At 41.5% G+C, this 27924-nt stretch overlaps 1 protein-coding gene across 1 annotated transcript; it reads right to left on the bottom strand.

Annotated features, from left to right (window-relative positions):
• Nucleotides 1–439: 439 nt before the first annotated feature.
• nexmifa (neurite extension and migration factor a) lies at nucleotides 440–26442 on the bottom strand. Its single transcript, XM_036580030.1, has 4 exons — nucleotides 26339–26442; nucleotides 8460–8581; nucleotides 1527–5163; nucleotides 440–1151 (listed from the first exon to the last, which is right to left on the bottom strand). The coding sequence occupies exons 2-4, from the start codon at nucleotides 8530–8532 to the stop codon at nucleotides 902–904; spliced, it is 3960 nt and encodes a 1319-aa protein (XP_036435923.1). The 5' UTR covers nucleotides 8533–8581; nucleotides 26339–26442; the 3' UTR covers nucleotides 440–901.
• Between the last annotated feature and the right edge of the window lie 1482 nt (nucleotides 26443–27924).

Here is a 27924-nt window from a genome sequence, read left to right as displayed (position 1 = left end):
AACAAGGTCATTATAGGAATTTGCTGTGAAATGTAGCATTGTGGAGAACTTACCGAATCAGAATTGCTCACAGTGGTGGTGATGGGAACCAGACGTCCGAATCATTTAATGCCCCTAAAAGGTACTTCCAAGAAAGTTATTACATGAAATGGCTATGAATACAATGCCTGACACTGTTTTACGATAGTTCTGGCCCAAAATCTATTTTTGAATGGCAAAAAAAGGGAAAATGTATTTTTTTTGGATCTGCCATAATTTTACCATCATTAACGTTACATATAAAAAGACGTGTAGGTTCACTGGCGGTTTTGGATAGTAAATAAAATGGCTACATTTGTGTTGTAGACATGGTGACCCCTGGTTCCTATCACCACCACTGTAAAGAAATCTGAACCATTTCACAGCAAACCACTCTGAACGACTGTTTACATCTCAGTGATTGAATTACACAGAAATCCCCTTTAACTGTCCCCAAGCTCAGCTCAGTTTCTCTTTTTTCTGCTCACTAAAGGTGTTAAAATCAAACAAAATAATGGAAAACAATGACGTCTTTTTCCAGATTGTACAGATGACTTCACAACTGATGTCTGCATATGTAACAACAGTAAATCCAAAATTATTTTCCAACCCACCCCAGGCTCACAAACATACACTCCCACAACCATCACCACATTAAAAAACAACAAATATTTATGTAGATAAAAATGTCTGTACACTTAATTGTTCATATTTTGGCACATTAATTTAAACATGTTTGATATAATCTTATTTTGTAAATAGTGCATATGTTCCTGTACAACAGCATTTAGATACTGGCAGAGGGGAGTCGGCCTATGGCACAGGTAAGTGAAACCCCTTCCTTAAATCGTAAATAAACATTATATTAAAGACAGCAAGTACATTAAGACTCGAGACGCAGTCGCGTCTTATACAAAAGTATGACGTTCTTTCCTAAACAGACGCTACTTCTGGGGTTCCCAAAATGCATCATTCTGAATAGTTGGCACAGTAACAAGGGTAACAGAAAACTTAAAACAACCTTCAACCCCTGAACAACTGAAGGCAACCGTTTGCTGAGAGACAGAGCAGGGTGCTGGGCTTGTTTTAAACGATGATGTTGGGACACAGATTGAACACATAGACTGCTAGAGCTGCAACGGAGAACAGAGGACAAAAAAATACAATTTTAATACTACACCAAAGTAAGTTTTAAGAAGGCTTTCAAGGCATTGTCTCTTCTTAAAAAAAAGAACTGATCACAAATAAAAAAAATCAATTTAGAAATGCAACAAAGCAGCAATGGCAGATAGATGCAGCCGTGATAGAGTGACTCCAGTTAGTCATTAGGTAGCTTAGCAGGGCTGTCATGCAGGGTGTACCCACCTTCCTGTGGGGCAGGCAAAGGATTGTGGGTAAAGTCAGTGCCATGCAGCTCTGAAAGGTGTGTGGTAGAGGCTCAGAAGGATTTGAACAGGAAACAAGGATAGGAAACTGAGAAGGGGTACTTTGCAGAGAGAAAATATTACCTCCGTTTTTCTACCAAGGCAGTCAGCGCTACTCCTTTAATGTCCCTTTTACCCGCTAAAAGTTCGTCACGGGCGAACTTAGCGGTGCTTTTGTGGCGGTACATCTTTTTGTGGGCGGGCCGATGCGGAAACGGGAGGCAGTCCAGACCGAGAGGAGGGAAGAAACCAGGTGGGAGGAGTTTTGGTGAAGTTTTACCACCACGGCCTTCCCCCTTCCTCCCCCTACCCGCCCCTGAAGTCCCACCCCGTTTCTTCAGGTCAACACTGCTACCCAGAATCTTGAGCGTCTGGCTTTGTAGAGCATGCTGCCCTGGCGACAAACAAGGTCCCCAAAGTGGTTCCACTGAGGCCCGCATGAAGCGCTGTACCTCGGCCATGCCGGAGACTATATTAGACAGGATGTTTGACGGTTCTTGGAACTCACCCTGGTCCTCATCTGACAAGCCTCCAGCATTAGGCCACTCCCCCTGAGCTCCCATTATGCTTAGCGAGGGAGTTGGAGAGGGAGCACCACTTTCAAATCCTTCCCCGCTTTTTACCGCTTTCCCTTCCAGCAATGCCTTGATCTTCTTGGCAGAACGAGAACCCTGACGCGGGAGCTTCACCCTCTCACTTTTTGGCGCTCTGGGTGTTTTGCTCTTTTTGGTGCTTTGTCCATTCTTTCCATTCTTCTTTTTAGACCCCTTACTACCCTGAAGCCCTTCTTGCTCATCCTCCGTATTGAAGGTTTGTGAGAGGTATGTGTTTCCAGATGTGTCTTGCTCAAGTTGTGGGACAGCACTGGAGTTCCACCGCACATTAGACCCTCCCGTCTCTGGAAAACCTCCTCCTTTCCCACAGTTTCCCAGCAGCTGTGGAGAGGGGCTTGGCGTGTCAGGTGGGGACATCTCCGACAATGAGGAATGGCGGAACTTGTCAGGGGTGAAGTTAGAGATGTCAAGCAAGTCAGTGGACTCTCTGAGGGGAGTGACTTCCTCAAGACTCTGCTGCAGAACTAGCCGCGGGCTGCAGTGTGACAAGAAGCCGTCGTTGATCTCACTTATCTCCTCTTCTCGTTCCCTCTCTCCATCTCTCAGGCTAAGGGAACTGTAGTTGCTAGAAGCTGCAGAGAGGGATCCCAAGGAGTTAAAGCTGACAAGTCGTCCCATGCCATTTTCACCACGTGACCCTGATGGGCTGAGCCCATAATCAGTATCAGAGTGGGGCTCTGGTAGGAGTGGTTCTTCAAAAGGCATCCGGCAGGCACCCAGTGGTATCTGGCCATACCCTGTCACTGTTGCACTGTCCCCCACTAAAACGGGAACTGGCTTGGGAAAGCCTGGTGGCATGACTGGGGATTGAGTTGGGATGTCAGGAGAGAATGAAAGCTGCTCAACTGTGGGTTGGGAAGGCCAAGTGACTGGGTAGGTTTGTTCACTGTGGTTGGTTTCAGGATACTGTGTGTGGTGTGGAATGTGATTGAGAGGCTGAGGCGAATGAGGGAGCTCAGACTCTGAGGGAGGGGAGAGTACACAAGTCTGAGCCGGTTGCAGGGGTGCTGCAACTGGTAGCAACCCTGGCTGCTGCTGGTCTGTAGGGAAATATGTGACATTGGCATTGCTGGAAGAATCAGAAACTTCCAGGAGAGTCTGAAGATATCCACCAGGCAGGAGTCCCACATTCCCGTTAGTTCCAGGGGCAGTGGGGCTCAAAGTGCATTTTTCAACCGAGGTCTCGTTTGTGATAAGATTACTTTCCAAAGAGTTACTAAGGTTTTCAGGTAAACAAGAACTTAACTCTGTAAGCTCAGAGGCAGTGGAGTTTTGCTCTTTCTGTGCTTCTTTCAGCTTTTTAGACCTGGCTAGTCTGGCTTCACTCTTAAATTTTTTTATCTTTCCTATTTTGCCTTCCTTCCTCCGCTCCTCCCGCTCTTCAGTTCTGCTCTTAGCCCTGGCTGGGTGTACTATGTTGCCTGTCTCCACTTTTTCCAAGGCATCATGTGCAGCGCTTTCCTGTGTGCTTTTTACTGATTCATTCACTTCTTGTCCATTGTTAGAAGAGGCAGCTGCAGTTTGGCTGAAGGTTGAACTCTCCACTGCATGGATCCGTTGAATCCTGAGTCTACTTGTACACCTTTGTTTGCGCTTGGGATTAGTGCTCGGTGGCCGCTTGCAGCCATTGAGGCGTTTGGTTTTGTCTGCAGCTGCTAATTTGTTCTGCTCCTGCTGTTCCTTTTCCTTCTTCTGCCAGTAGCCCTTCAGAGGTGCCAGTCTTTCGTAGTGTAGTAGGCTATCTGGACTAAGATGCACCATCATGACTGAGGGGTCCACTTTACTTAACCTTACCTCCATGTGCTTCTCACCTTTAAAGCGGTTGATGATGATGTATTTAATGATCACGGGTGGCTCCTTCCGACAGGATCGGCGTCGCTTCTTTGGGCACCAGTCGTCGTCCCGCTCCTTCTTTGGTCCGACAGACTGCTTCTCCCGCTTTTCAGCATTCTTCTCGCTCTCTATGGAGTCCACGTCATATAGATAATCTTCTCTGTAAGGGACCTTTCTCTTGGCGCGAAGGCGGTAACTAAGCTGGGAGGAGGAACTGGAGTTCTCCCTGGACAGGTGCCCATGGGGTCGTTGGGCCTGCCAGGCATCGGGAGACGAGCCAGTGCAATAGCTGTCATCACTGAACTCACCAGAGTCCTCAGGTGAATTACTGAGGTCAAAAAGAAAGTTGCTGTTGGGGGTCGTTGGAGCGTCTGCCTTGTCCTCACTCGATAGATCTCTCTTATCTTTTAAGTCCTCTGTTGGTAGAGCAGGAAAGAAACCTAGCTGGGATTCATCTTGCAGAGGAGGCTCAGTCCGTTCTTGTGTTCCGTCCGGGTAGGACTCGTAGCGAATTTTGAGTGAACAAACATCAGAACCCAGGGTCGCCTCCTCCTCCTGGAACATGTAGCTTTCTACATCTTCCTCACAGAACAGATTGACTGCCAGCTCGCTGCGAGAACACAAGTCCAACAGTTCCATTCGGCTCTCACTAATCAGGGACTCCAGACAGCTCCAATCCTGTGCCTCCTCCCCCAGGCTCTCATATATACTCCTAGAAGCAGGGTCATCTTCTGACTCGCTCTCTCGCATTGACTTCCCTCCCTCTGCATTTTCATTAACTCCAGCTGCATGTGTGGGTCCGCTGAGCAACTGATCAGACAGCACTTGGTCACCATAGCGCCCCGCATTATGGGCAGAACCAAGGCACTGCATGCTGATGTTGGAGGCAGGGCATGGCTGGAACTCTGAGGTTAATTCAAGCATGGACTCACACGTTTGGTTCTTGGGAATCAGACAACTCAGGCAGTCTCCTCCCGCAGAATCCATGCTAGAAAGGGGTGGCCTATCGCAGCTCTGAGGCACAGACCAGGAAGTCACAGGCTTGGAGCCAGAGACAGAAGAGAGGGATGAGAGGGAGGAGAGAGATGAGAATGAGGAGAGAGAGGAGACAGAAGCAGCATTGGAGACGGATTCATCGTGCAGGTCCGTCACGCTGAGGGGAACCTCGGCCGTCCGACTCGAGGAACCTAGAGCGGGTGGAGCTAGAAGAGCAGGCTCAGTCGAGCCATGGTGCCTCAGAGCATGTGACTCATCAGAGAGCTGATCTAGTGAGCCTGAAACAGGGAAATACAAGGGAGGTTATGTTACACACTTCATCCCTATTTAAATAAAAAAATCTAATTCAAAGTGCCACCTAAAAACTAAGCATGCACCAATATCGGAATCATGAGTGGATATCGATATCTGATATTCTTCATGCATATCTATTGACGAAATTGGGCCTGGATCTACCTACATTACATTACACCGTTGCCTCCCATGCAGGAGACTGGAGGTTCGGTCCCCCCCGTGCAAGCGCACCATACTATATCACTGAGAGTCCTTGGGCAAGACTCCTAATGGTAGGTTTATCTGCATCAGTAACATGATTGCATTGTAAGTCTGATCTGTTCTTGTGACGTATGATAAAAACATCATCAAATATCAGTTTGAAAAGTAAGTCAAATCTAAGCACCTGTCTGATAAATTCTTTAAGCAAATACCTGCTGATACCTATGATTCCGATATCATTGCGCATCCCTTATAAAAATGTGGTTAAGTTATGACATAAAGCAGAACAATGAAGTGGGTTTGTACCCAGGGACACAAGGTACTTAAAAATATTTTTAAGGTTCTCAAAAAGGCTAGATCTATATTATTAAATGGCAATAGCCACAGAATTGCTGCTTTTGCTTTTCTGATGGTCCACACAGTGTGACCTTGATTGCTTCACGCTGAAGCACAATGGTTCCAGACAGTCTGTTTACTGAACACACTGAACTGAGCTAAAATGTAATGATTAACCTGATGAATTTTCATACTGTTTAAAAAAACAGTGGCCATATTTAAGGTGGGAAAAGTGAGTAAACCCACACTTTAAATCCAGTCTGTTGAACTATTGGATATAAGAAGATTTCACACAAAAACGAAAAGGTTCATTGGACAACTGTAAAATGATGCCAAACCCTCGGCCTGAGAGGGACAGACTGTGACAGAGGGGCTCAAACAGAAGACATTACCATTCATTTCATACTGAGATTCAGACAAAGCATTTATAGACAGTCATCATTCATGGTATGTCCATGACAGAAAGTGAAAGAACCGGATTCTAAGCCAACACATAGTAGCATTCATCATGCAATTCTTTAAAAAACTCAATAGGTAAGTAACATTTTAAAAATCTATTATGCTTCCCTCTACTGACACACAGTCACCCTCCTCCTGTTTGGCACCATTTGGATCAATGTTACTTTCTCCTATTCCCACCTTTCTTAATAATTATAGAAAAAAGAAAAAGTAAATATTTCTTCATATCTCAGGTGAAATCTTTTTTTAGGGTGCAGTAAATTGCCTTGACAAACACTCAAGTCATAGTACCTTTGGTTGGGCTGGAGGTAGATATGACTATGAGAGTATTTCCTAGAAGCTGTCACTACATTTTCCTTTTTTTTTACAGTTATCCAATGAACTTTTGTGTTTTTTTTGTGTGAAATCCGCTTTAAGTGTTTTGCAACAGTGGATGAAAAATGAGGGAAAGCTGTGAGAACGTGTTAACACTTTGCAAAAGGACACTTCTGCTTTGCTAAAAAAGCGACAATGAAGGTTAAGTCGACCCCACTTTTGATAAATGTGTTTCAATGATCAAGAAAAACTGTAATAAAAAGAAAAATAAATAAAATGCAAAGGAACTTGACTGATTGGCAAGAAAATAAGAGAAAAGTCTCAAAATTCAAAGTGAAACGTCTTTGAGATTTATAACAAGTCCTTTGAAGGTCTAGATCAGGGGTTGGCAACATGCGGCTCTTTTATAGATAGCCCTGTTGCGGCTCCACAGCAGAATTAGATTTGCAGGTAAAAATAAAATAATCCTCCTTTGTAGTAAAATAAAGCTCTGCTGATTGTTCGAACAATAAATAAATTCTAACAATAAATGGTCTTAAATGCTGAAGTTAATGTTTAACTGTTAATTCACCCTTTAACCTTGAAGATCAGCGCAGACTGACAAACAAGAAGGCAAAGAGAAAGAATTAAGACGGACATCAATCATTTGGTGACGAATGGACTTTTATAATCACCCCAGCTGGTTTCCTGATACGTTTAATCTGCAATAAGAAACTGCCAAACACTAAAAAGTTGCAAAGCTGCAGTCGGCTTCTTGTTCGAATTTTCCCGTTCCACTTTAAATGGTGCCTGTGGCGCCAGAATGTAACTGCTGCACCATTTAAGGTGGAACAGGAAAACTCAAACAAGAAGCTGGCGAATGAGAAGCGACTTCAGCCTTGTAAAAAGTCAAACGTTGAGGTTTTTGAGACGTTATTCTATCTTTGCGGGAAAGTTTCCTGCCAGAGATGTGAGAAAAGCTGAGCTATAGCTGAGCTAAAGCTTAAAGCAGAGCAAAGTAAGTCTGCGTTTTCATTTATATTATATTTATATAATATAGTACATCAGCACATACTGAGACATGTATACAGCCAAGATGGTAAAAGGGACAGAAAATGTTGTGGCTCCCAAGGTGGTTTGATTTTTATTGAAAGAACAAAATGGCTCTTCTTAACATTTGGGTTGCGACCGCTGGTCTAGATCATGTGAAGAGTATAAAGTAAGTTTTTTTTCTTGGAAATGTAATCGAGTAAACATAGTCCATAGTGTTCCATATTAATAACACTCCAGTTAAGTACAAATCTTTCAAAATAATACATAAGTACAGCACCACAGCACTATTTTCACAAGTATTTTCCACACTGCAAAAAATGGTGTTTTAGCAAATGAAATGATATTTAATCCAATAGATTTATCCAATATTTCTCATGTTGAGATTGTTATAAACTCATTATAAGATTATTTAATGTATTTCTGGACATACGTACATACATACATACGTACATCATCTAAACCGCTTATCCTTCTGGGTCGCGGTGGGGTGCTGGAGCCTATCCCAGCTGTCATTGGGCGGAAGGCAGGATACACCCTGGACAGGTCGCCAGTCCATCGCAGGGCAGACAGACAGACAGACATACACATTCACACACACACTCACACCTAGGGGCAATTTAGCGTGTCCAATTAGCTTAACTGCATATTTTTGGACTGTGGGAGGAAACCGGAGTACCTGGAGGAAACCCACGCAGACACGGGGAGAACATGCAAACTCCAGACAGAAACGACCCTGGTCGCCCGGCCGGGACATTTTTTTCTGGACATTTTTAGTACTTTTTTAAGTCAAATTATTATTATTAATAAGCTTACAACAATCTTAACATGAGAAATATTGCATATATCTACTAGATTTAAGGTCATAAGTTGCAGTGCAGCACTGGTTTTGGAGCAGTGGCTCTGTGTAAGTGGGGTTTTGTAAGGATGAACCGTGTACCATTGTCGGTTGTGTTTGGAGGACTGGGGCAGTGCTCTGGCCCTGCAAATCGCGACTCCTGTAGAACATCCATCAATCTGGAGAAAGTCTGCTTCTCACAAATGGCATTATTACTGTCCAACCTGCAGAGATACACACATATACAATAACGCTGTTAGGATAAAATTTCCACTGGTCCCTTATATCGACGTCAAGGTATCATCATTAAGTGCTGGGTGATCAGTTGGCTACACTGGTCTACCAGTGTTCGTGCCACATAAAAGTATTGATTTTTAGTTCTGAGGTATCAATAGATAAGAAAAACTGCAATGTATGTCATTTGCTGGGTACTGTTTTTTAAAAAATAGCTTAAAATACATAAAAACTAAATAAATAGCAAGTCCTTTCTGGACACATCTAGACATGTGGCTCCTTTCTGCTTATTTGTTACAACACTATGTAAGGCTCCCTTTGGTGTAATTTTAAGAGAAGACAACAAAAAACACACCAAAACAGTCCACACTGGTATCACGTCAAAGGAAATGACCTTAGATCTAGTTGATATATCTAATATTTCTCATATTGAGCTTGTGTGACCTTATTATAAGATTATTTAACTTATTTCTAGACATTTTTACTCATTTTAAGTGACTTTAGTAAGTCACATTATGTGACACTGTAAGCATATTTCTTACAGCAAGTAATATCTGCCCATACAGTGAGATGATTTAGCTTAATAAACGCACTTTAAAAAAGAAATAAGTGTAAAAATAGGTTACATAATCTTATAATAAGCTTAAAACAATCTCAAAATGAGAAATAATACATATATCAACTAGATCTAAGGTCATTTCACTTGACAAGACTATTTTTGCAGTGAAATCAAATGAAATGAATTTGAGAGAACATTAAATAGCTAAAAATAAAAACAAGCAATATCATATTGTTTATTGTAATATTTTGTAATAGTTTGTTATCAGTATCTTTTAATACAGAGCAGCAGTGCTCAGGAAGCATGGGCTCATTAACTTTATTCATGCAAACCCAAATATCATCAGATTCTGTAATACCATTAAATTTGAAAAATATTGTGATGCTGAATTTTATCTGTACTGTCCAGCATTATTGGCTTCAGTGCTGAAAAATACCAAATGATACCTGAGCCCACTCGTAACACCTCACATTCATTCTGTCTGTACTGCTAAAGCCTATCAAATCCTCCCTCCCTCTTTTCTCTTAGTGTTACTGTGACTTGTGCTATATTACATCACTCTGTCCTCTGCATGCCCTGCGGTATGATGCTGCAGAGGGGTGGGAGAGAAAAGTGTGCGTTTAAAATGGTGGGGAAAAACACCGACCAGCCACTTTATTAAACCACTTGCTTGTTTGTACACTTACTGTCCATTTTATCAACCATATAGGTGCACTTTGTAGTTCTACAGTTACATACTGTAGTCCATCTGTATCTCTGCATACTTTGTTACCCTGTTCTTCAGTGGTCAGGACCCCCACACAGCAGGTATTATTTGGGTGGTGGGTCATTCTCAGCACTGCAGTGACACTGACGTGGTGGCGCTGTGTTAGTGTGTGTTGCGCTGGTGCGAGTGGATCAGACACAGCAGTGCTGCTGGAGTTTTTAAACACCTCAGTGTCACTGCTGGACTGAGAATAGTCCACCAAACAAAAATATCCAGCCAACAGCGTCCTGTGGGCAGCGCCCTGTGACCACTGATGAAGGACTAGAGGACGACCAACACAAACTGTGCAGCAGCAGATGAGCTATCGTCTCTGACTTTACATCTACAAGGTGGACTGACAAGGTAGGAGTGTCTAATAGAGTGGAAAAACTCCAGCAGCACTGCTGTGTCTGATCCACTCGTACCAGCACAACACACACTAACACACCACTATTATGTCAGTGTTACTACAGTGCTGAGAATGATCCACCACCCAAATAATACCTGCTCTGTGAGGGTCCTGTGGGGGTCCTGACCAGTGAAGAACAGGGGCAAGTATGCAGAGAAACAGAGGGACTACAGTCTGTAACTGTAGAACGACAAAGTGAAACTATATGTAGTGTATATGTACTAAGTGTAGAAACAAGGAGGTGGTTTTAATGAAGTAGTGTAAATGCATGTGTTTCAGTACACGTTTATAAATGTGCAAATTAAGGGCACATGGAACGGAAATTCTACTGTCACTGTGAATGATAAACAGTAGTTATTCTGTAAACTATCTTGTCATGCATACAAACACAAATCCAACCACTTTACTGTAAGAATAAACATTAGGTTCTCTCTGAAAGGTTCCTCAGATGTTGCTAATAAAAATGCATTGTGTACCAAACAACTACTTTCATTATACAAGCCCTAAATGTGAGTGTAATGGTTATATCACACAGGTAGTAGGTGTTATAAGCAGTTAAATGCCTATATGGAAGACAAAATTATTCATGCATGCCAACAAAGTACTTCTCATTACAATATAAAATCAACAGTAATGATGATTGTGTCCATTTCTGTGTGCATTTCATCACAAACCCTTGTTCTAAGTACAAAAACAGTAATTATAAGCAGAGTGTGTTCTCTGTAGAGGACGTGTTAACTTATTTTCACTCAGAAAATCAACAAAACATCATCTGATGCTGGGATTCATGGATACTTAAGCAGCATTAAATATGATTTTTTGTGAAAAAAGCAGCATTACTGAGTGAGGAGAATAATAACAGGCTAAAATATGGTGAGCGTGTGCTGCTGTGAGTCGCGTTGTAAAGTCTGAAATAATCATTTAAAAGTCAGAGGCGTCGGGTCAGGAGTTTTCACACCATCTTTACATGTTAACGTCACACACAAAGGCTCAAAAAGAAGGTCCGGCTCGATGTTTAGGTCTCAAATGATCTCAAAATCAACATTATACTGAAAAAGTTGAAGGTGCTGATGTGGGCCTAGGGCAGAGGTGCACAACTCCGGTCCTGGAGGGCTGGTGTCCAGCACAGTTTGGTGATTTATGAGCTCAAACACACCTGATTACACTCATCTCTTAACTGTCAGATTTAGTGGGTGTGTTTGAGTAGATGAACCACCAAACTGTGCTGGACACCAGCCCTCCAGGACAGAAGCTGTGTACCCTGGCCCAAGGGGTCTAGGTCTTCCCACTAGGAAGCCAGCCCTCATCTAGATTTGTGATTATTAACTTATTATAAAATGTAAAGTCATCTTGAGCAAAGACACTGTTTCTTGCATTCCCGTGACTTTGATAAAGCTCTCCTTAGATCATTACATTTTTTGTGGATGCTATTACCACAACAGTGTTGATATGGCTGCGTGCCGTCATATGTCACGCAAAAAGCCAACATAGAAAGACAATTATTTTCAAAGGCAACAGGTAAAAGGAGATGCACTGATGTGGGAACCGTGGGCCGATGATGATATTCAGCATTTTCCACTGATTAATGCACCTACAGATACAAAAACATTTGTAAAATGTGGAAAGCCTGGACTAGATCCACTTGGATTAACATTACAGAGAAATGCAACATTTATTTCTGTAGGGTTACAAATGCAAAGGGTTATAAAGGTTCAGCGTGTAAGATTTAGGGGGGTTATTAGCAGAAATGAAATATAGTATACAAAACTATGTTTTCACTAGTGTATAGTATAATCACCAGTAACTACAAATCATTGCTTTTGTTAGCTTAGAATGAGCCCTTCATATCTACACATGTAGCGGCTCCTCTTCCATCAGAGGCTGCCGCCTCCATGTTTCTACAGTAGCCCAGAACGGACAAGCCAAACACTGCCACTAGAGGGTGCCTTTCACTTTCTATGATGAAGCAGCAGCTTGAATTCGGTGGCGCTGTAGCAAAAGTTGGAAGATATAAAAAGAAGAAGAATCAGTGGTTGCTTCCGCTGCTGGCTGACCGTTTTGTGTTTGACAAATCGAGGATCATGCCTATTATTTAGCACAAGAAAAAGCAAGGGAGGGTGAATCCTCATCGTCAAAGAAGCGAAAAACATGACAGCCACCGTAGGTTCTACTACACGCTTGGAAAGGTAGGGGTGAGGGAGGTGTATTCAGTTGGCTGCAATCTGCAACCTCAGCACTAGATGGCACTAAATCTTACACACTGCACCTTTAAATAAAGTTTCAAGACACAGCATTCACCCCACAGTCATGAAACAGTCTGCTCTGTGCTGTGTTCAGGTGCTCATCGAAGGTTGTACATAGCAGATGGTTAATAAATATGAGTTCATCGCATTTGGTTGCTTGTTCAAAGATATGCCCAACATGCACAATAAGCGCAAACTCACAGAAGCATGTTCGGTATATTATTTCTCCAATTCACTGTCATGTTTAGCGTTTTCCATTTATACACCATGTTTGTAACATTGTGTATCATCTTGAGTTTCCCATGACTCTGTTAGCTGTTCGGGTGCAATTTACAAGTGGAAAAATTAGTATTTCACAGTTTCCGACACCAGTCGAACGCAGCACTGAAATTCACTGTTTTTGTGATGTCACATCTACAAATATCCACCTATTCAGCCTACAGCAGTTGTTGCAGTGTTTCAGCTTGGATTTGTTTTTGAACGAGGCACAATACAGGACACCCAATCAGAACAGAGCTCATTTACCTACATCAGTCTTAAAGGCACAGTAACAAAAACAGCCTGTTTAATTTAAAGAGAAGTTGGAAAATGGCCGATACTGATATAATTCTGATATCGTCATGCATCCCCACATCTAAGCACCGAAAAGCTCTGGTTACCCTGACTATATTCATCTCATTTGGAAATTAGCATAATCCAACCCTGCATGCACACACTATCGCTGGATTATCTCAGATTATGAAGGGTCTTGAGTGCTAGCCATCCTGACAGCTCCCTACAAAGGAAAGAGATTTTTTAATCCTTAAATCCATGACCGCATTAAATCCATCTCTCTCTCTCTCACAGACACAGGCTGACTTTATTTACCCTGGCTTACTGAAAAAAAAATCGTTCATGAAGGATTTGGTTTGCTTGATTTATTTTCTTTCCCTCTCTTTTTAGCGTTTGTTTACAGGGGCAGACCCAATTCATTCTGAATTCTAAAAATGTGCAAATTTAGTTTTCATAGATTTGGCCAACACTTCATGAATGCATAATTAGCAATTCGCACAGAAATATGTTTCAAACGCAAGGGATAATTTACGTGGAGCGGACATTTGCTTCAGTGTTGATGCAACAAATATGCAGTACTGTGCAAAAGTGAGAGATCACCCATTATTTATTTAATTTCCATTCTGAGTTCAAAAAATGAGTAAAGCAAGAAAATAAGGCTCCTAACAACCACCTGGAACACCTGGTAGACCCCAAAACTGCCCCCATCAGAAAAACAACACTTAAAGCTTTCATCTTTGAGAGAGAGGAGAAAATCAAGCTGCTTCAGATCTGAAAACATCCACAGGTGTTTCTGTCCATCCTTCCACTGTGAGAAGACGACTCAGAGCTGTGGGTCTGAAAGGATGTGTAGCTGTCAAGAAGAACCTCACTGAGTAAAGGAGACAGACACATCAAACAAAGAAGCTGAACGATGGACTGACCACCCCAGAGTCCAGACCTCAACATCCCTGAATGTGTTTGATTACTTCAGAAAATGATCAACCAGCTTCTAAGACTGAACTTTGGAGGTGTGTCTGCAGATTCTTTCAGGAACTGAAAGTGAGTCTCCTGAAAAGAATGGAATAAAGGTAAATGCATAGTGGACCAAGCACACAATCAGCCAGTCCGGCCCATTAAGGACCTAATAATGTTATTTATATTGCATCTTAAGCTAATAAGAAGTACTAGACATGTCCTAGTGTGTTCCGTGGGTTGATGCGAGTTGAAATAGAGGCTAATAAAACATAAAACAACAGCCATCCACTGTAAAGAAACCAGAATTGGCCATGAAAAACTCCTGCTCAGTGCTTCCCTGCTATCTGACTGCTCTCTCTGCTCTTCCTAATTCATCAGAGAGTCTCAAGCACGACTGAATCACTACAAGCTAATCTCACGTGTGGTAATAAAGTGCTAATATCAGCCGATCAGAGACGGAGTAAATAGTCATAATTACACAGACTCCCCTTTAAAATGAACCCCTTAAGACTGATCTGGGACCAGGCTAAGTCCTAAACTCCTTCTCATAATGAGCCACGTCTGAGCTGATCTCAAATCAGAGTAAACAGAGAGGAGAGAGAAAAAGGAACCGCGGCACCATCTGCAAAGGCCTGATATTAAAAAAATGAAATTAATATTTATCCAGCTTTAACACCTACCCAAGAGAGCCAGACAGAGGGATTACAGGAGAGAGAGAGAGAGAGAGAGAGAGAGAGAGAGAGAGACAGTCTGAGAGTTAGAGACAGAGAGAGAGAAGAAAAAGAGAAGCGGAGAAGGAGAGGAAGTGAGAGAAAAGAAGGAAAGGTTGAGAGAAAAAGAGCAAGAGAGAGAGAGAGAGAGAGAGAGAGAGAGAGAGGGAGGGAGGAAGACAGAAAAAAGTGGAGAGAGAAAACAAAAAGAGAAACAGAAACAGAAAGAAAGAGGGAGAGAGGGAGGGGAAAAGGAGAGAGAGATAGAGAGAGGAGAAAAGGGGGGGATAGATGTTCTCTACCTTTGTGTAAATGTCTGTGCATTCACCATCATCCGCCGCCCCACTGTATTTTTTCACAATTAAGACAAATGCTGCAGTGTGACAGCACGCAGCACAGCAACCGCACGAGAGAGAGAGAGAGAGAGAGAGAGAGAGAGAGAGAGAGAGAGAGAGAGAGGGAGAGGGGAAGGAGAGAGAGAGAGAGAGAGAGAGGAGAGAGAGAGAGAGAGAGAGAGAAAAGAAGAGAGAGAGAGAGGAGAAGAGAGAGAGAGAGAGAGAGAGGAAGAGAGAGAGAGGAGAGAGAAGAGAGAGAGAGAGAGAGAGAGAGAGAGAGAAAGAGGGGGAAAAGGAGAAAGAGAGAGAGAGAGAAGAGAGAGAGAGAGAGAGAGAGAGAGAGAGAAAGAGGGGGGAAAGGAGAAAGAGAGAGAGAGAGAAGAGAGAAGAGAGAGAGAGAGAGAGAGGGGGGGAAGGAGAGAGAGAGAGAGAGAAGAAAAGGAGAGAGAGACTGAGAGAGGAAAATGAGAGAGAAAAAGATAGAGAGAGGAAAAGGAGAGAGAGGAAAAAAGAAAGAGTGGGAGACAGAAAAAAAGAGAGAGAGAGACAGAGACAGAGAGAGAGACAAAGAGAGAGAGATAAAGAGACAGAAAGAGAGACAGAGAGAGAGAGAGAGGAAAATAAGAAAGAAATGGTGAGAGAATGAATGAGAGAGAGAGGGGGGAGAGAGAGGGAGAGAGCGAGTGCACAGGTAATTGTGAGTTTGTTTGTGATCTGATCGTAGATCAATATTTCAGTCTCTTTTCAGTCCAGCGGTCAATTCAACAGAACATGTAGTACCTTTCCATCTATTTATTTATCCATCCATCCATCCATACATACATCCATTCATACATCTTCCAGTTCCACTTCATCCCTCTACTCTATCTTTTACAACAACAAAAAAGGAGAATTAAATGTGATGACAAACCTGGCATTGCTAAAAAAATGGGGAAATGTCAGTGTACAGTGTTTTCTCAACAGAATATCACAAGAATAATAATTTAACAACCTTCAAAAATGCTTAATTTGCAGTTAACTAACCAAAACTGTTACCAATATCGTGTGTAACATGAAAAAAAAACAGACAATCAATACAAAACACAGCTAGTGTCATACACTAAAATAATACAGCAATTAAACATATTATTTTACACTACACAATCACAGCATTCCGCATCATTCATTTTGTTTATTTCACTAATTCTTTCCAGTGGTCGTTATTTGAACACTATACACTTTGGTCAGTAGGGGGAGCACTGCACTCACTGCTCCACCTCAAACTCCGCCTACAAGCACAGCCATTGGCTCACAAGCTGCTGAATGTTGTCATTTTATTGGCTCCCTACTGAAACATCTGGACAAATTATGGCCTGCTTCATGTAAATGATATGTAAATGAGGTTGGTCTGGTAGGCCTGTGCTTGATTTCACGCACAGACGCCGATTCATCATTTGTGCTCGTGTCCACGACGTACGTCATTAATGACATAATCTGTGCTCTTTTTTACACAGCTGAATGACAAACAGGGGCCAGTGTCACCATGTGGGCTTAATGAAAAATGTGATTTATAATCTCATGTCTATATTTCACAGAACAACATTGCTTTTATATGTTTATTTTTTTCTGATAATTTATGATTTATTTGCATCAACACTGCAGAGATATCATGTACTTTATTGGTCCTACAAGGGAAATTTATCATGTTGCTGCCTAACTATGCCCAATCTGGAAGCAACACAGTTTTGCCAGTACAGCAGCGCCACCTGGGGCAGTGGGGGGTTAAGCACCTTGCCCAAGAGCACAACCAGGTATACCTGGTCAGTCGTGGGACTTGAACCTGCAACCTTCCGGCCGATAGCTCACTTCTCTTAGCGCCAGGCTACCAGCCACCCCCATGCTATTGTTGCTGTCGGACTAATTCGATTTTTTTTTTAATTGTTGTTGAATTTTTGAGATTTGCTGAAATGTATGGCAGCATAATCTGGACCTTTTTCAAAATCAAATGCAAATTTGAAAACGTTAATTAAATTGTGTATATACAATTGTATTTCCCATATAAGTGTGCATTATTTAATTCAAATGCAAAATGAAGCTGGTCACAGTATGGCAGTGTCACAGAGTCACTAACACTGGTGCTTGTCACAGCTATGAGCTCTCCTAGTCGGTCAAGAATCACCTCCGTACGAAACAACAGTAAAACACATTGGACAGAATTCTCCACGGCCTGTTTCTCACTAGCTAATGCTCCAGTACTAATTGCTAATTGTTGCTGTCCAAAGAAAAACAGGTATCTCCAAAATAGTAACTTTACAGAAGAGGGCAAAAACTTCCTTTTCTTTCAAGGTAAGTTAATGGAAAGATACTTTATTCTAAGCAATTTTGGAGCATTTCTATTGGTCCAATCATCATGAAATTTTCACACAATGTAAAGGAGAACTGCTGAACTCAAATGATGCAGAAAAGTAAAAATCGCAAAAAATGGAGACACTCCCGCTCCCCCTCCCGATGTCCCACCCACAGTGTTTGAACAGGATTGTAAATAAATGTTCACTTTGGCAGAGCTGAAGCCACAATGAGGAAATGCTATGACTGATTGTTATTCCCTTTTTAATAAGTCAGAGTCACGTTATTAAGACAATGATGATGAAATGTCAGAAGTACTTTACTTTTCCATAATAACTTTTTCCAGCTATTATGCACAGAAATGCAAAGACACATTTTCCATTTGAATTTGATTTGTCTTAAATAATGTACTCATTTGGGAAATTCAATTCTAAATACACTATTTAATTAGCTTTTCATATTTGCATTTGAATTTGAAGAAGGTCCAGAATACACTGCCATGTTTACACAATGATATGTTTTCATATGATGTAATTCTGCAGTCAGTGTGTCACAAACATATAAGGACCTCTGGGCTTAAGAAGTTTTTTTTCTTGTATGTGTAAAGCTCACTAACAACACACTCTCAGAAATAAAGGTACTAAACGTCTCGTCTCCAGGCTTTTATTCTACTGTTCTGTTTTAAAACATTCGGTTATGAAAAGGTACAAATACGAACTTTTCACCTGGAAAAACGTATTTTAAGTTCACAATTGGACCTTAAAACCACTGTTGTACCTTTGAGGGAACATCTACATTGTTTGTACCTTGATGACCGGAAAATGTACCTGCACAGAACCTTTATCTATAACAGTGTTATGTATATCGTGGAAAAAAAAAAGAAAATTATTGAAAGAGGTCTATCGTGTGTTTTGGAATGAACCTCTTAATTTTTTCCACTATCCCCAGATCCTCTGAAATACAAGGCTGCTAAAGAGGAATTCCACCAAGTTTGAAAAATTTCTCTCTCAGTCCATTTTTAAGATGTAAACAGAGTCATTCAGAGTGGTTTCTGTGAAATGCTCTGTTCTGGAGAAATTTACCGAGTCAGAACTGTTCACAGTGGTTGTAATGCCAGCACCAAAAGTTATACATGTAGGGTTTTATAAGACAAAATAATCCCCAAAGAAAACTTTTCTCCTAGACTTATCACTATTTCGCCATTCTCAACATTACATATAAACAAAAGACATGTAGGTTCACTGTTACAGACATGGTGACCCCTGGTTCCTATCACCACCACTGTAAAGAAACCTGAGTCTCTGCAATCAACCATTTCACACAAAAACACTCCTTTTTTTGCTTTTGTTTTATGTCCAGAGGTGCACCTCCTGCTGAGGAATTGTGGGTACAGATTGCAAAATAACACACATTATTTGTAACTTGAAAGAGCTGCATCAGTGAAAAGTGATCGCTCTAGCGTCCTGAAGCATGGACTGTCCTGAGTGAAAGTGGTACTCACAGTGGTGGTGATGGGAGCCAGACGTCTAAAGACTTCAATGCCTCTAAAAGCTCCTTCACAGAAAGTTATTACATGAAGTGGTTATGAATTCACTGCCTGATGCTTAAGACAACATTTTTCAAAAGGAATTTGGCCTAAATCATATTCTTAAAAATCTGTTCATGGTGGAGGGATTCACGCAGGACGTTTTGAGGCAAAATAGTACCCAAAGGAAACTTATTTTTCCAGATTTACCACCATCAACATCCCATATAAACTCAGAAGACACATGTAGGTTCACTGGTTGTTTTGGATAGTAAATAAAATGGTTATATTTGTGTTGTAGTCATGGAGACCCCTGGTTCCTATCACCACCACTGTAAAGACATCTGAATCATTTCACACCAAACCACTTTAAAAGGCTTTCTTTTTATCTTAACGGTAGAATCATGCATGCATTTTGAAATATTGCTGGAATTCCCCTTTAAGGAGGCCAATATAAATGCTGGCACATGCATAAGAATGGAAAACCTCACCAAATTAACCCAAACAAACCACATTAACATTTTGTTCAGTGTTAAATTTAGACAGTTGGGTGGTTTTAGGCTACAGTTTGAGTAGCTGGCGATTATATATAATAGAAATAAAGTTTAATAGTCATTCAATGAACATGAGTGTTGCTTGTATGTAGCATTATTATTAACAGCCTTGTAACTCAGAGGATCCAGCAACACTAAGGACAAAACGTTTCAGGTACCGATCCGGAAAAACGGCACTCATTTTCCACATGGAGGACACCAGCCTAGGACCCAGACTTCCTTTAATGGGCAGGACACGTATCCTCAGAGGCATATTTAAATGAGACGTTGTTTCACATGTGTTTTTGCCTAATAAACAACAGAATGGTTGAAACATTGCACTAGTAAAGAGTCTGCACTGCACTCACTGTGGTGAGATGCGCACACGTGTGAAAACATTCTCTGCACCATGTGGATATTACACATGTCTCTGACCCAGGCCTCTCAGGTGGAACTGAGCAAATATACTCGTCAGGTACAAGGCTCCACTCCCGCCGCCCGTCTGTCTACAGCCTCTATGATTCAGTATTCAGCTCTGAAACAAAAGGGCTGGATTCTCATCTTTGCATGGACTGCACTGTTCAAAGGAAACTGATTTTTTGAAATTTCTGCATAATTAAACAGTCAAGATGTAAACAAAGTCATTCAGAGTGGTTTGATGTGAAATGCTCTGTTCTAGAGAAACACTCACAGTGGTTTTGATAGGAACCAGACGTCTGAGGCCTCCTAAAGTTTCCTTACAGAAAGTTATTATATGAAGTGGTGATGAACACTTTACACTGTTACAAAAGATGGTTCTTCATGGGTTCTTTTGTAAAGGAAGTGGTCCTATGTAGAACCTTTTTGAAAAGGGTTCGATATAGCACCAAAAAGGGTTCTTCTATTGTTACGATGTCAAGCTTGTAGTAATAGAAGAACCCTTTTTGGTGCTATGTAGAACCCTTTTCAAAGAGGTTCTCTATACATCTATCTACAGCACATTCTCCATCAATCTGAACAACACTTTCACCAAGCAAAGAACCCTTAAATGCGGAGGGTTCTTTGTGTGTTCATGGTTCTACAGAGAACCATTTTCTTTACAGAAGAACCCTTGAAGACTCCTTTTTTAAGTGTGTGCCTGTGATCTGAGACATTGTTTTACAATAGTTTTGAGAGAATATTTTAGTCTAAAATATATTTTTGAGATCGATTCATGGTGGAAGGATACATGCAGGGCGCTGTGAGGCAAAATAGTCCCCAAAGAAAACATATTATTTTTAGATTTTCCAATATTTTCCCATCATCAACATTCCATATAAACTCAGAAGACGTGCAGGTTCACTGGTGGTTTTGGATAGTAAATAAAATGTCGTTGTGTCGTTGTGTGTTGTAGTCATGGTGACCCCTGGTTCCTATCACCACCACTGTAACGACAATAAATTCCACAATAAACCATTTCACACCAAACCACTCTCAATGACTTTGTTTACATCTCATACACTGAATTCTGCAGACATTTGGAAAAATCTGAGGAATTCCCCTTTAAAATATTGTGACCTATTGTCTGACAGTATTAACCCTTTAAACTGCAGGGCAGAAGGAAAAAGAAGCCAAAAACACTATCAGTGTGCCAGCCTGAGCCAACATTTTAATCTGGAGTTTACGAGGTTAAAAGTAATTGCACCCATACCATTTTACGCTGACTTTTGTACACGGTTAGAAATAACGGTTCTGTGCAAGTACATTTTACATTCATTAAGGTACAAACAATGTAAATGTTCCCTCTAAGGTACAACAGTGGTTTTAAGGTCTGATTGTGAACCTTAAATAAGTTTTTCCAGGTGAAAAGTTCGTATTTGTACCTTTTCATAACCGAATGTTTTAAAACGGAACAGTAAAATAAAAGCCTGGAGAAGAGGCGGGGTGTGTGGAGTCAGTACAGCTTAGAACATATCATTTCAGTGGATTATGGTTCAGTTATGTTCCCTGACTAAAGATACTTTGAAGGAACCACCCCACTGACCCAGTGACAGTTTAGTACCATTTTTCTGAGAAGGTACTACAGGGGACTTTTTAGGACACTGACCAGCGGCCACCTGAGAGGCTGCTAGCAACATCAACATTGCTATTACACTCCTACAAGTAAAGGTTCCTAAACGGTTCTTGCTTTAAAGGGCCCGTATGTTTCTTTATCTTATTTTTTCCATCTGAGGTTCATTTATAATGTTTCTGTGAGTCTATGTACCATAAACAGTCCTGGTTCCTTTTAACTTGACCATTTTCCAATCTCTCTTTATCCCTTGCTGTTTTTGTTACTGTGCCTTTAAGACTGCTACATGTAAATGAGCTCTGTTCTGATTGGCTGTCCTGTATTGTGCCTCATTCAAAAGCAGTCCAGCCTGAAACTCTCCTTATAACGTCAGTGTGAGTGGGCGGGGCTGAACTGCTGTAGACTGAGAAGGTGGATATATGTACACTACATTTGGTTTTTGTGACATCACAAAAAAAAGGACTCGAAACAGGCGGTTTAGTTTTGGCTATATGGACTGAATGGACTGAGGAGCGATACGTTCAGAAAATTTGAAAATGTTTATATGTTTGATCAACGATATGGTTCTTTAAAGACCCGTCCACTACAAGGTTCAACAGGGAACCAAATGTGGTTCTTTGATCTCATTTCACCAAAGAACCCTGTTTTGGAACTTTATTTTAAAGAGCCGAGTTTAATCATCACTAGTTGAATGAAACCAGGATTAATGAGTGCAGATGGATAAATGGAAACGTGCTACTGAATTCTACTGAACTGACTGCTGGACTGAAAGGAGAGACTGGAATATTAATCTATGATCAGATCATAAGCAAACTCACAACCTGTTTTAGAAACAGTGGAAAACGTCTGGAGTGCAACAAACAGCAAGGCTTTTCCTAGAACGCTACATCCAAGACAAGAACCATTCAGGAACCTTTATTTTTAAAGGGCCAATTTCATGGGAAACTGCATGTTTCTGATGTAGTATGTAAACACTGTTAAAGTGTTTAAAATATATCACTGACTTCCCGGTCCATACAGTTCATATATGGAAACTATGCTGCAAAAACATATTCAAAGTTTTTGTGATGTCACAAAAGCCAACACATTTATATATATCCACCTATTCGGCCTACAGCAATTTGGTTCCGCCTATGCTGAAGTTGTAAGTATTGTTTTAGCCCAGAAAGTATTTTGAATGAGGTACAATACTGGACAGCCAATCAGAACAGTGCTCATTTACATATAACAGCCTTAAAGGCACAGTAACAAAAAGAGCCTGCTTAATTCTAAGGGATAAAGAGAGATTGGAAAATGTTTGTGTAAAAATGAATTGGGAATTTTAGGAATTGGGCTACTGGAATATAAAACCACACAAATGTTGTAAGTGGACTTCAGGGGGGAAAACAAAACACAAGAGGAATGTAGGATATGGGCCCTTTAAGAGTGTAGCTGCTTCGCAACAAAAAACTAGAACCTCCTCCACTGACCTACTGACACACCTCCTGTAAAGAACAGACAGAAATGAGAGAGATAGTTAGCTAGCACATAGTACTGTGTGGGCTGGAATAGAACAAAAAAAGTAGACTCTTTTGTTCAGTGGGAATAATTAAACTAATCTAGCCTAAAATCTTTTATATACCTATTAGATGTTGTTATTAATTTTACTTTATTTTACAGACTGCTGTATGATTTTAATGGTACCATAACCACACAAACCCAGACAGTGAGCATATATCGGTTAAATGGCTTGATAAGGTCAGCAACCCACTGACCGTTTGCCACTGCTGGTCCAGCCTCGGACCACCCAGATTACTGTCCTGCATACAAGCTCTACCTAGTGTTTAATCTCCTCAAAATACAGATTTTAAATGCACAGAGACTTTTATTTTAGAAAACAAACTAAGACAAATAATGACTAGGTCTAATATAAAATTATTTTATTAGAAAATGTTGTTACTGATGCTGAGCTAGATTTAAATTATTTACTACACTAATTTATAAAGTACAGCTAAAGAAAGAAATAAAGGAAAATAAGTGAATTGGACTGTGACTGGAAAATGAGTGATGATAAGTTCACTTTGTCCAATACTCTGCTTAAACACTGGTGGGCCGCCCAGAAAACGCTGAGCAAAACGCCAGTGGACCACCGGCTTTGCCCTGCTGTCAGGGAAGTCATTTCCAGTAATAAGCTGTACTGTCAACACACTCATTTTTTTTTTACACTTTTATGACTTATTATAAAGAGTTAAAGGGGAATTCCACCCATTTTTTAAAAATCACTGCATTTGATAATTGAAAGGCTGAGATGTAAACAGAGTCATTCGGAGTGGTTTGATATGAAACAGTTCATCGTAGCGAAACTGACGACTCTGTCTTTACAGTGGTGGTGATAGGAACCAGGGGTCGCCATGACTACAACACAAATATAGTCATTTTATTTACTATCCAGAACCCACACGTGTCTTCTGAGTGTTTATATGTAATGTTGATTATGGTGGTAAATCTACAATATGCATAACAGTTAAATATATATGTATATATATTTATATATATATAAACAAATAAACAAGCAAATGATTGATCATTCCATTTTATCACTACCAAAACAATCATAGCACTACTGAAACTTTATCAAATGTTTCAGTAGTGACTGTTTCGGTACTGACAATTTCAATTTTTGCTAATTTTGAGCAAACCTCAAAAACGACAGCCAGTACAAGACTAGCAAACACAGCTTTGCACACCAGATAATATCATATTTTTCATTTAAATGCAAAAATGTTTACTTGATTGCAGAAAATCTGTGTTTTCGGTAGTGACAATTCTTAATATTCCACACTGATTTTCAGACTTTGGGACACATTTACTTCAAAACAATGGGATCTAACTGCCCACCATGTGGCCATGAGGGACAGGGATGCAGCCTCACTTCCTGCTCTAAAATGCAGGGGCGTGGCTAAACAAGGCTCCGCCTACAGAGTAAAACAGTGTTTTGGTAGTGACATGAAATCATAGGACAGCATTTTTTGAATAAAGTTTTTGATTTAAAAATTTAGCTCATGATTTCATTAAACAAAAAGAAAAGAAATTAAATAAAAATATCTTTTAAAAAAGAAAAAATGCAATGAAAATGTAGTGTAAATTGTAAAGTGTAAATTTAGAAGTTAGGGTTTGGGACAGACACCTCCCCCTGGAAAGTACCCTACACTCTTAAAAAGATGGGTCTTCAAGGGTTCTTAAGTAAAGGCAGTAGCAGTAGCTCTGTTTAGAAACATGGGTTCTATATAGAACCATTTCATGCTTAAAGGGTTCTTTGCATGGTGAAATGACTCTTCGGATTGATGGAGAATGTGTTGTGTATGGTTCGATGTCGAACCTAATGTTGATTATGGTGGTAAATCTGGAAAAATAAGTTTTCTTTGGGGACTATTTTGCCTCAAAATGTCCTGCACGTACCCCTCCACCATGAACGGGTATTCAAAAATCTCATTTAGGCCTAAATCCTTTAAAAGCATATCATATCAAGCATCTGACAGCGGCTTCATAACCATTTCATGTAATAACCTTCTGTGAAGGAGCTTATAGAGGTATAGACATCTGGTTCCTATCACCACCACTGTGAGTACTACTTTCACTCAGGACAGTCCATCCTTCAGGACTCTACAGCGGTCATTTTTCCCAAAAGCAGCTCTTCCAGATTGCAAATAACGTAATTTTGCAATCTGTACCCACAATTCCTCAGCAGTAGGTGCACCTCTGAAAATACAACAAAAGCAAAAAAAGAACATGACATCTACAGTCAAAAACAAGCCCAGTAATTCGCAGTACTGAATGAGGGGAAGTGACCGAGGGTGTAATTTTCATTTTCGGATTGGAACGTCACCCAAAATAACAGTTGGGACAGATTCTGGGAGAAAAAAGCCAGTGTTTACATACTGCAGCATGTGGACTAGCTAGGCTAGCAGTGCTGCTGAGCCTCTTTTCCATTCATTCATTATTATTATCATTATTAAATGACAAAGACACATCACTGTTTAGGTGGTCTGAGCTGTACAACACTGAAGAATGCGTGCTCCCTTGCTGAGAACAATCCACACAAACAGCCAATAGCCAATATAGCCAGCATAGCCAATAGCTGAGCTCAGGCCTCTGCGTCCAATACGCGCAATTCTCTTTATTTGCACAGACGTAACAGGTTTTGATTCAGGATTTTTCCCCCCTCTGATTAAGGCCCCAGCACGCATCCTCATACATACACCCCCACCTCCTCCTCCTTCTCCTCCCCATATCGCCGGATGCAGCACAGGTCGACTGACCCTTCCAATAACAGCCATATTAAAATGCACGAGACAGCTGCTGGAGAACGGCAGCCTTGCTTTTTCTCCCTATGCTGCAGCTCCCTCGTTCGAGTTTGTCCGTTCCACCTTAAATGGTGCAGCAGTTCCATTCAGGCGCTGCACCATTTAAGGTGGAACGGAAAAATCCGAATAACTTCAGCTTATGCGCATGCAGGCTCGGTGTAAGGAGGAGGGGTGTGTGTGTGTGTGTGTGTGTGTGTTGGGGGGGGGGTGTATGTGTGCGTACGCGAGCCTGATGTTTGGCTTTGCCTCACGTATTTCGTCAATATGCGCGAGGGCCGTTTTCTCCTGCGTCTTTACGCGTCTCAGCCGCATCCATGCACCTGTCCAATATGGATGGATTCATCATGACCACTGACACCAGCTCCCCCATTTCTCGACCCCCCTAGCCAATGCAGCTCTTTGACGCGCGCGTCACACTGGCCCAGCGAACCGCATCTCACACACACACATATACACACACGTATACACACGCACGCACTCACCTCGCGCCGCTTGTTTTCCTTTGATCGTTTTCTTAGCAGATTGTCACGGCGCTTCTTCCTCCTCGGCGCTGCGCTCTTAGTCTTAGCATGTTGCCCACCTCTCTCTCTCTCTCTCTCTCTCTCACACACTCTCTCTCTCTCTCTCTCTGTCTCTCTCTCTCTCTCTCTCTTACACACTCTCTCTCTCTCGTGCTCTCTCGCGCGAGCCCGGACTGCCTCCTCGGCGGCAGGGTGGTGGACGCGCTCCTCGCGCCTCCGGAGCAACCACCTCCCCCCCAACTCCCGCCCCACCACCACCCCACCCCACCTCAACTCCCCCTCCACTCTTCACCACCGCTCCATCTCATTCCCTGCATTCGCCACGCAAAGCACAAAGGTCCGCGCGAGCGACTCCTTCGCGCGACATCGCAGGCTCACTTTGCTATAGCTGCCCCGGTGTATGTATGCGCGAGAGCTGAAGATGGGGGGTGGTCGGGGTTTGGGAAGGAGGGGGGATGGGGGTTACTTGAGGGGGCTGTTTTTTTTCCCAGCTGCACCCCGGCCCTGACAACCAACGGCGCGCTCGTGAGCTGCCCCCCCCACCCCCGTCTCTTTTTGAGGCTCGCCATAAAGAGCGCGCGCCCACAGACCGCCCCGGCCGCGCGCGCGCGCGCTCGCTCGGGCGGCGGTGACGCGCCCCACTGTTGATCAGGTGCAGCGCAGCGCGCATGCGCATAAGCTATCAATCAAATATGCGTAATAGTTAAATATGCATGTATATTTGTATAAACAAACGCTTGATTTTCCATTTTGTCACTACCGAAACAATAACAGCGCTACTGAAACTTTACCAAATGTTTCAGTAGTGACTGTTTCGGTACTGACAATTTCAATTTTAGCTTATTTTGAGCAAGATTTGAAAACACAGCTTTGTACACCAGATAATCATCATATTTTTTATTAAAACGCAAAAAAAGTTTACTTAATTGTTTCGTTACTGACAACCCTCAATGTTCCACACTGATTTTCAGACTTTGGGACACAAAACAATGGGTTCTAACTGCTCAGCATGTGGTCGTGAGGGACAGGGATGCAGTCCAACTTCTTGCTCTAAAATGCAGGGGCGGGGCTAGAATAAGACCCCGCCCACATTGTAAAACTCTGTTTCTGTAGTGACATGAAAACGTAGGACAGCATTTTTTGAATGATTTTTTTTTTTATTTTAGAATGAAACTCATGATTTCATTAAAGAAAATGAAACGAAATTAAAAAGAACTTTTAAAAAATAAAAATGCAAATGTAATTTTTACAAGTGCAAATTTAGAAGTTAGGGTTTGGGACAGATACCTCACCTCAGGCTATGAAGTAAAACTGTGTTTCGGTAGTGACATGAAATACTGTGACATTTTTTTGAATAAAGTTTTTTGATTAAAAAATTAAACATGATTTCAGTAAAGAACATGAAAAGAAATAGAAATCTTTTTTCATGAACAAATGCAATAAAATTTAAATTTTTACAAGTGTAAATCATTTTTTAAGTGTAAATTCAGGAGTTTGAGTTTGGGACAGACACCTCCCAATAGAAAGTACCCTACACTCTTTAAAAA

This window comes from Colossoma macropomum, unplaced genomic scaffold (genome assembly GCF_904425465.1).
Source record: "Colossoma macropomum unplaced genomic scaffold, Colossoma_macropomum, whole genome shotgun sequence".
NCBI classification, from domain to species: Eukaryota; Metazoa; Chordata; class Actinopteri; order Characiformes; family Serrasalmidae; genus Colossoma; species Colossoma macropomum.
The sequence above is the reverse complement of the archived record's forward strand: the minus strand, read 5'-3'. Positions and strand labels throughout refer to the sequence as shown.